The sequence below is a fragment of the Crocuta crocuta genome, unplaced genomic scaffold, assembly GCF_008692635.1.
Source record: "Crocuta crocuta isolate KB4526 unplaced genomic scaffold, BGI_CrCroc_1.0 scaffold149, whole genome shotgun sequence".
Taxonomy (NCBI): Eukaryota; Metazoa; Chordata; class Mammalia; order Carnivora; family Hyaenidae; genus Crocuta; species Crocuta crocuta.
The window spans coordinates 5,140,100-5,149,369 of NW_027551561.1; the positions used below are offsets into that span (position 1 = coordinate 5,140,100).

At 51.0% G+C, this 9,270-nt stretch overlaps 2 protein-coding genes across 7 annotated transcripts in view; one reads left to right on the plus strand and one right to left on the minus strand.

Moving 5' to 3' along the window:
• Window positions 1-1,067, plus strand: part of IFT20 (intraflagellar transport 20) — a 6,562-nt gene extending 5,495 nt beyond the window's left edge. For all 6 annotated transcript variants that reach the window (XM_077749634.1, XM_077749630.1, XM_077749631.1 and 3 more), the window contains 2 exons: window positions 329-432; window positions 876-1,067. In XM_077749634.1, the coding sequence (XP_077605760.1) occupies window positions 329-432; window positions 876-957 (186 nt within the window). In that variant the 3' untranslated portion in view covers window positions 958-1,067. The remainder of the gene's footprint in view (window positions 1-328; window positions 433-875) is intronic.
• Window positions 1,068-1,348: 281 nt separating this feature from the next.
• Window positions 1,349-9,264, minus strand: TMEM97 (transmembrane protein 97). The gene is made up of 3 exons (XM_077749636.1): window positions 9,035-9,264; window positions 3,413-3,557; window positions 1,349-2,493 (listed from the first exon to the last, which is right to left on the minus strand). The coding sequence occupies exons 1-3, from the start codon at window positions 9,158-9,160 to the stop codon at window positions 2,234-2,236; spliced, it is 531 nt and encodes a 176-aa protein (XP_077605762.1). The 5' UTR covers window positions 9,161-9,264; the 3' UTR covers window positions 1,349-2,233.
• Window positions 9,265-9,270: the final 6 nt, after the last annotated feature.

Consider the following 9,270-nt stretch of genomic DNA (forward strand, 5'->3'; position numbering starts at 1 on the left):
CGCGGGGGGGGGTGGGGGGGGCGGGGGAGGCTGGTCGGTGACCTGGCAAAGGTCACAGGGCTAAATGGTGCCCCAAATAGGCCACTAACACCGTGTGCCAGACGCCGGGGATACTCGCAGACCTGCTCCTGAGCTGCAGTGCAGGTCCCATCGGGCACGTGGGGGACCGTGCAGTTAATCCCCCTTCTTACCTGAAGCTCTGGGGCTCGAGTGTCTTTCCCCGGCTGGGCACTGAGCTAGCCCCCACGCGACCCTTCCTCGGCTGAGGACTTAGCTGAAGAGGGTTTGGATGAAGCCATGACCTTCTCTGGCAACACTGTTTCTCTAGGCCATCGGTGCTCGGAACTTGCTCAAATCCATCGCAAAGCAGCGAGAGGCCCAGCAGCAGCAACTGCAAGCACTGATAGCAGAAAAGAAAATGCAGCTTGAAAGGTAAGAGGTTATGATGTAAAGCAAGCTCTTTGCTCAACTACAATTCTATTTTTCCCTGTTGATTGGCCATCTTCGTCCTTATTCATCATCGTGCTTTTGGGAATAGTGTCTCGCTTGTCCTCTGATTTGAAGGCTTAAAAAAATAAAACCATGTTTAACGAGAAGGAAAAAGAACACTTCTTAATACAAAACCACCTCTGGTAGTTTGAGAGCGTGAAAGCTCAGGGAGCGACTGTCCATGAAGCTGGCCAGTCCCCCTAAAGGAAGAGTGGCCCTGGGTGGGGGGGGCTTTGCCTCTTCCTCTCTCTCTCACCCTAACTGCTTCATTACAAACTCACACCATTTCTTGGGATCGTTTGAATCACATATATTCTTCTCTAGAAGAATCAAACCCCTGGTTTCTTTCACCCATTTTTAGGGCTTCTAACAATTTTGTCTTTCAGGTATCGGGTTGAATATGAAGCTTTGTGTAAAGTAGAAGCAGAACAAAATGAATTTATTGACCAATTTATTTTTCAGAAATGAACTGGTTTCATTTTATAGCAGGCGGGCAAAAAACACCCCCCCAAAACCCCTCTGTACCATCCCAGTGACTTGACCAGTGGCCCAAGTGTGCCCTGAGAGATGGCGTGGGGAAAACANTCTGTACATTCTGATCTTTTTTTTTTTGTAAATTCACAAAGCTTTCAAAGGAAGAGCAATAAATTATTGTTTTCAAAGGACTTGACCTGCCTCTTTTCCTGTTGCACTTGAAGTGGACATTGAACGCCTTGTCAGGGAACCCGGGCCGCTCGAGTCCCCAGGCCACGAAACAAACCAGGCAGGGGTCAGCGGCTCCCTGCACACGATCGTCCCCTCAAGCCGACCAATATGGCTTGCGAGCAAAACAGATAAAAAGAGGAAGGGCCAGTTGCCATTTTCCATGCGTCACACAGAGTTTGTTTTTCGGTTGGCCTTGAGCACGAATTTAGAGAAAGCTAAGAAACACCAGTGAAGAGACCCCGTATTGACACAACAGACGCGTCACGCCCAGCTGCCCTTCCACTCAGAGGACGGGCCAGGAATGACGATGCAACTCTCAGGGAGGGTGACGTTATCCCACAGGAAGCACGCTTCTGGCTCGGCTTTGAGACCCCAGACCTCAGAGTGGGCCTTACGGGAGATGGTCTGTAAAAACAAGGTTTTTAAGGAGACTTGAAAGAAAATCTTTTCCCGGATGACCTGTTTAAGACAGAAACAAGACACCTTCCAGTTCAACCCATTTCTGAGAGTCAGGCCAGAGCTACCCATTGAGCAAAACCAAGTTTAAACCTCTCACGGAACCCGTTCCCTGCACCAGAGGTGAAGGCAGATACACTAGGATATTGTTTTTAATGAATATTAAAGAGGCATCATTTCGAAGTGAACGGTGGCCTGAAACTGTTGCTGGTCAATGACAGGCGGTGGAGAATCCTGAATCGGGTTTAGTCACCTGTCCATTGTGGGTCAAGTGACTCAGGAATGTGCCACGCAGGCCACGTGTCTTGGAAGTCCGTCCAGTTTCCGGTCTGCTCCTGGTTGCAGTGGGACCTGGGCACACGGTGAGGCGCCCTTCATCCATCCTCAGGCGACGGGGCCGCAGGTGCCAGTGTTCTCAGAAGGGGAGGCTTTGATGGGGCTCCTGCTAGTGCCTTGCTTTGGGGTGTTGCTGGTGTGTTTCAAACGTTACTGAAAAACATGGGGTCTGAGCAGTTTTCCGCATCCTGGGTCCACCATGAAACTGCCCTCCGGGCAGCTCCCGCCGGGCCAGCAGTCACCGCTCTCATTTTTTCTTTCTTTTCTCCTCATGCTTGTAGTAGGGGCTCCGCAGCATGAAAAGCAGGAGCATGAGAGGGATGAGAAAGTAGGGGGCATAGACAGACACGAGGGTCAGTCGTTCGTGCAGAGTCTTAGGTCCTGTTCCTTTGAAGCCACTGGCTTTGGAGAAATCCTCGAATAGCAACGTGGAGAGAATTGGCACTAACGTTGTCATGGTGTGAACGGAGTAGATGATTGCAGGGGTGCGGATCCACCGGCAGCCTCCTGGAGTCGGGGGTGGGGGGGAGAAGAGAAGGAGGGGAGCGTTAGGTCGGGGCGCGACTCCAGGGCCCACCACACTCTCCACGCTTGCCCCGTTTCCACGGAACCTGCCTCCTGTCTAAGTGCAAACAAATGCAAAACCGGATGTGTTAACGCTGTCTAACGCACAGAGCTGGGGCTCTAGCCCACCGACCGCCCAGGACTGAGCGTGGGGGGTGGAATTTAATTCCAAAAAACTCTAGTGGGGCGCCTGGGAGGCTCAGTTGGTTAAAAAAAACTCAGTGGGGCATCTGATTTCGGCTTAGGTCATGATCTCGGGGTTCAAAGATGGATTTGGAGGCTCCAGTGGGAAACTGGTGGTCCAAGCTCAGTTACCATGTACATGTTTATGGCCACCATCTTTATAAAAGCGTTAGCCTCACGGGAACACTCTAAGAATAAATGAGAAGTTAAGCCCTTCAGGGATTAGCTTGGTGCTACCCAAATCAGCAAAGTAACAGCCAGTGCTAAAATAAATTCTGCAGGGGTAAAAATTAAAAAAAAAAAAAAAAAAAAAAAAAAAAAAAAAAACAAANGGCAGCTCCAGGCTCTCAGTTGTCAGCACAGAGCCCGACGCAGGGCCTGAACTCACGAACCGTGAGATCATGACTTGAGCCGAAGTCGGACGCTTAACCGACTGAGCCACCGGGCGCCCCACACCTGGAAAGATTTCCAGGTGACTGAGCAGTCAGTCGGCTCCACTAACCACAGGCATCCACCTGAGCCACATCGATGTCCCTTTACAAGATCTCTCCTGGCCATTCCCGCCCCACCCTAGACGACCCTCATACAAACTTCAGGGACCACTGTCAGAGACACTCTCCCAAAAGACATCCAGGACCAGATGTCACAGCAAAAATGGGATACGTCCCCCGCCACCAACCTTTGAAGAAGGCGTAGGCTGCTACGGGAAAGAAAGGCAGCTGAAACACAAGCTCGCAAAATAGGAAGGACTTAAACCAGGCCGGGGGATCCTGTAGCAGAGGGTCCCTGAACTCCTTGGTATACCACTTCAGCAGGTTTCTCAGCTGAGGAGAGAGAGAGAGAACAGATGAATCCATCACCCGGCAGCTCCCCCTCCCCGCACCTCGGGAGAGCCTTCAAGGCCCCATGGCAGCCCAGATGGCCCCTTCCTAAGGACTCCCTAGCTGGGACTCGAATGTCACCCCCTCCAAGCTTCCCTCAGCTCTGCCAGCCCCTCTGCTACCGTGGCCACACTGGCTCTCCCTGTCAGCCACCGCAGGGAGCAACAATACCTAGCGCTTAGTAGGCTATTTTTGAAATTAACACACAGGAACAATGTAGCTGCCAAGAGTATCTTTCCTGGTAAATCAGGGACAGCCATGGAAGCAATCCTAACACTTGTCCTTGAACAGGAGCAGCTGCACACCAAGTTCTCAGGGCCAGGCTGCCTCAAATACAGAAAAGAATGGAGTTTGTCTTTTTTTTGGGGGGCGGGGGGGTGGCGTGGAACGGAAGGGAGAGAAGTTTAGCTGCTATAAAGACGCAATTTCAGACAACGGAATCCCTAAATCTCAAGTCCCTCCTCATCCTTAACTGTTGTAGCTCTGCAGACTTCTGTTAGGAGACCCGCAGGATATTTGTAGAACAAACTACCCAAACCACAAACTATAGAGCACCCAGGCTATGTCAAGGCTTGCGGGTTAGCAGTGGTCGTTCTGGCTTGGGGCCCACATTCCTAACTACACTGTTAAATCAAAAGAGGCAGATCCAGGGGCGCCTGTGTGGCTCAGTCGGTTGAGTGACTGCCTCTTGATTTTTCACTCAGGTCATGATCCCAGAGTTGTGGGACTGAGCCTGGAGCCTGCTTAAGATTCTCTCTCTCCCTCCGCCCCTCTCCCCGACTCATGCGCTCGCGTAAGGGGTGGGGGGAAAGTTGCAGACCCATGGCTACCGTCAGAGGAAGGCAGCAGGAAGGTTTGAGGTTGCCCATTCTGTGCCTTTAAGGGCCCAAAGCATAGTCTGTCACACTTGACATCCCAGAGATGGCGCGGTCTTGACACATGCATTTCCAAAGCCAAATATATGTCTTGATAGTATGACAAATAAAGGGAACTTCTGATGTAAGGATGTAGCTTGCAATGGAAAAGCCATTTTTTTCCATTCCAATATTTTTCCTGTTAATTTTTAATCAAAAGATAAAGGCTCACCATTGTGAAACAGCTAAAACAAAGCTTTAAGCAAATATCCAGAAACAAACATTCTGCCAGCATGATATTAATTTCAGGAAGGCTCCGGCTAGATTACCAACATACTGACCGAGTGATATCGAATTTGTAATTGATTTGATACTGAAATTCACAGCAATACCCTTAGCTTCCTTTTAGGCACCTTTCAGGATGGTCAGGTGGCAGAGAGAATTCATAAAGGTTAAGTCACTGCACCTCTCCTGGGCTCTCTTTCCTCATCCATAAAACAAGCGACCTTGACCAATGCTTTTTTTTTTTTTTTTTAAATATTTTTAATGTTTTATTTAGTTCTAGGAGAGAGAGAGAGACAGCGTGAGCAGGGGAGGGTCAGAGAGCGAGGGAGTGACAGACTCCGAAACAGGCTCCAGGCTCTGAGCTGGCAGTCAGCACAGAGCCCGACGCGGGGCTCGAACCCATGAACCGCGAGATCATGACCTAAGTGAAAGTCGGATGCTCAACCGACTAAGCCACCCAGGCGCCCCGACCAATGCTTTTTAAGATCTATTTTTGCTCTCTAGATTTTCTTAAAAGAATACTGGAGAATGACCTGCTTTGAGGATTTACCATAGAAATGAAAAGGCATTCTGGTTTGAATTTCATTTTCTATTCAATTTGTATACAGTCTCTCAGATCAAAACTTAAAATCATCAAGGGGTGCCCGGGTGGCTCAGTGGGATAAGCGTCCAACTTCAGCTCAGGTCATGATCTCACCGTTCGTGGGTTCAAGCCCCACACCAGGCTCTGTGTTGACAGCTCAGAGCCTAGAGCCTGCTTTCGATTCTCTCTCTCTCTCTGCCCCTCTCCCACTTGTACTGTCTCTCTCAAAAATAAACATTAAAAAAAATTTTTAAAAAACGACAAAAAAATCCCCCCAAACTTAAAATTACGGAATCAGTCAGCTCATGTGATAATCCATTAGGATCCTAGCACCTGCCCCCAGTCACCTATCAGCCTCACGATGCCAGACCTGGACTAAGGGCAGATGGAAGGCAAAGGACAGGTCCCTGGCAGCGTGACGGACATTGTCTGACTCTGAGTGCTGGCTCTGGGCAAAGCACTTAAATCTTGCTGAACCTGTTTGCCCATTACAGTACTTACTTCACGAATGGGAAGATAAACTGAGTTGATGTACGTGGTCCTTAGAACAAGGGCAAGCACATAGTAAATGTGACAGTTACTTAACTGAACGTAATTAACACACATATGGAGAAATTCACGTTTGATCCTGTTAAGATCTCAGCAACTGGTCCTCAAAAACTACTCTTATTAGGTTAAGTCTCCCCAAACGGTTTATACCTGACTCACATTGGACTCAACTTACCATTGTTATCCATTACACTACTGACCTGGCCTATGCACAGGGATTTTTTCTTTTTTTAGGTTATATTATTTTACATTTTTTAAGGCCACAGTCCATTTTTTGGAAGTTTATTTCTTTGATGAAGTTTATTTATTTGAGAGAGAGCCCGTGGGCTCGTGAGTGGGAAGGGGAAAAGGGAGGGGGGGAGAGGTGGGGAGAGGAGGAGGGAGAGGGAGGGGGGAGGGGAAGAGATAGAAGAAGAGGGAGGGAGGGAGACAGGGGGAAGGAGAGAGACAGGAGGAGACAATATGAATCCCAAGCAGGGTTTCTCTCTCTCGAAGGGCTTGAACTCATGAACCATGAGATCACATGGCCTGAGCCGAAAGCAAGAGCCGGTTGCTTAACTGAGTCACGCACGGGCCCCTGCACAAGGATTTCTAAGCCAGGAGTGCCACCGAACGATCCTGTACTTCTCTACCTGGGAATGACAGCACAGGTGGCTTCACACCCACACGCTCACTTGATCCTTATTTAAATAGAACCAACGAGGCCCAGCTGCTGGCGATACTAGAGGGCTCTGCCCCTCCTCTCCACGTTCCAATCCTAAAGTTGATATCATTTCACAGTAAGAGGTTTTCCAAGTGTTGATGGGCTCAAAGCGAGGAAGATTAGCCCAACCACTATGTGATCTCCACAAGCATTTTCGTTCTAGGGGCAATCCCTCCTATTGAGGGATGGCAGACACAACGGATGTTAAGATTTGGCGTTTTTTCAAAGAGAATCTGCGAACAACTCAAGGCTTTTATTATGATCTTCCCCATAAGGAAGCAACACCACCATCAATCTCTAGTCCCAGGCAACGAGAGTGAAGAGACAAGAGCCCTTCCAAAGCAGCACGCCCGTGTGTCGCCGACACCCGGCACGCACGTACACAATTTCTGGCCAGGTCCTACCTGCAATGGCCCTTGACCTTTTGCAAGTAAGTCGTCATTAATAAAAACTGAGAAAACGTTCCCAAATCAAAGATGGAAGTTTAAGTGCGGTCTTTACGGTGCGGGACACATTTTCGCCGTATCTGGGGGTGGTAAAGCAAGGGCTTGTGGGGACAGCACAGGCGGAAAAGATAGAGCAGCAGCAGCTGTTGGGTCTAGAATACCTGGAGTAGTGTAGGTGCCCAGCGTTAAAGGGATTGATCACATCAAAGCCTAAACGGGCAGGCTGCCTGAGCTCTGCTGGCCACCCAGACTCAAACCCACAGCTGAGGCTCCTTCAACGCAGTTAGCGGCTGGAGCGGAGCTGTGGCGACCTGCTGAGAAAGTGGGTGCCACCTGGGTCTGTGTGGCAGGCCGAACAACCGTTCCCAGAGCACCTGATCTCTGGAAGCTCTGAACGTAACCTGATAGGGCAAAAGAGACTTTGCAGATGTGATTAAGTTCAGGGTCTCGGGTCCTGAGCTGCGGGGGAGGGGTCATGCTGCCTACCTGGCTGGCTCTCAATGTAACCGCAAGTGCCTGGGTAAAAGTGGGGCAGAGGGAGACTGGATTCTAGAAGAGGCGGCAGCCAAACGGTGACAGAGGCTGAGATGGAAGGGATATGGCCACAAGCCAGGGCACCCTGGCAGCCACCACAGAACGGGAAGAGGCAAGGAACAGATTCTCCCTTAGGGACCTTCCAAGATCCCCCTGCGCCCGCGAGATTCGCCTGCAACTCTGGCCTCCCAAACCCTAAGAGAACAGATGCTGTTTATGGCCATTATGTTTCTGGTAGTTTGTTACAGCAGCAACAGGAAGCGAATACACCCTGTGTGCCTGGGCTTGTAAGTTAACTCACTCTTACTTGGCGGGTGAGGCTACAGAGCCCTGACTTGCCCAAGCCGCTGAAGCATTTCTTGAAAGAACCACGGCTCCAGACTGCAGTCCGATGCTCTTGGGACTTGCACACCCTCCCTGTACTTTTCCCAAGGAAAGATAGGTCAGAGGTCTTCCCAGTTATGCTTGGGATCTAGGAGCAAACAAGACGACTATGGAGTGGGAGTACATCGCTGAGCAGGGTCACACCCCTGGAAAAGTCCATGGGAACTAGAGACGCTCCTCCCAGAAACACAAGGCACACGCAGTTTTGCACACCCCATCAGGCGCTCAGGGACCTTAGGTCAAGAACTCCTGCTCTGCAGAGAAAAAGCACCTGAACAGGCAAAATCACATCTTCAGGCAGACAAGTCATCTTGCCCCCAGTTCTGCAGACCGTGTGGACAAGCACAGGACAGGACAGGGTCTCCAGGGAAGAAGGCTACAGGGTCCAGACATGAAAAGACCAGGGAAAAGAAAACAGGGGCTCTGAAGAAATGCAAAGCATTAAAGCAAAGTCTGGGATAAAGAATACTCGTCAACAACCAGGACGTGGGGCTTTTCGCCTCTATTTCTATTCAAGTGATCAGTCTTCCCTGAACCTAATTAAAAGGGCTGACGTGCAAAGGTGTCGTTAATTTACTTCCGAGCTTTTGAAGAGGCTGGAGCCCAAGACTGAGGTAACGACGACCCGCGAATGCCCTGTGTTGTGGGTCTAATGCTACTTGCACTATTTCTCTGGGATCAGACGCTATCTTAAAGCTCTTCCAAAGAACACACAAATCCAACACGCGATTGGGACACTGGTTCATCCAGGCTCCGTCCCTCAAATACAAGGGACCAGAGGTGGGGTGTGAGAGTCTCACGCATACCCAGGGAAGAACGGTCTTTAAAGGGACCAGAGCAGCTTGGGGAACGCTCTGGGCCAACGAAAACCCCAAGCAAGACGTTGAGACGAAGGGTAAGGAGGGGCCGGGGCATGGGAAGGGAGGGAGGGAAAGGCGCGGGGAGGGGTGTGTGTGCAGAACCCTGGCGGGGGCGGCGGGAACAGGGAAGGAGAGGTCTTGGGGACGCCGCGGAGGGACCGCAGCGCGCGGAGAGGCCCCAAGCTCAGCGACCCCGCAGTCTGGACCGACCGTCGCCCTCACCTCGACCGGGTAGAGTTCGCGCGGCAACACCACCTGCAGGTCCAAGAGCAGAGTGATGGGGACATGCGACAGGAAGTAGAAGCCCAGTAGCCACTCCAGGCCGCGCCGGACGCCCAGAGCCCCCATTATCGATTGGTCGCGCCGGTGAGGAGCCGAAGCCGCGCTGGCCGGGAACGCCGACGTAGGAAGTGGGCCCGGCCCGCGCAGGGTCCCAGGACTCCGCGGCCTGACCACCC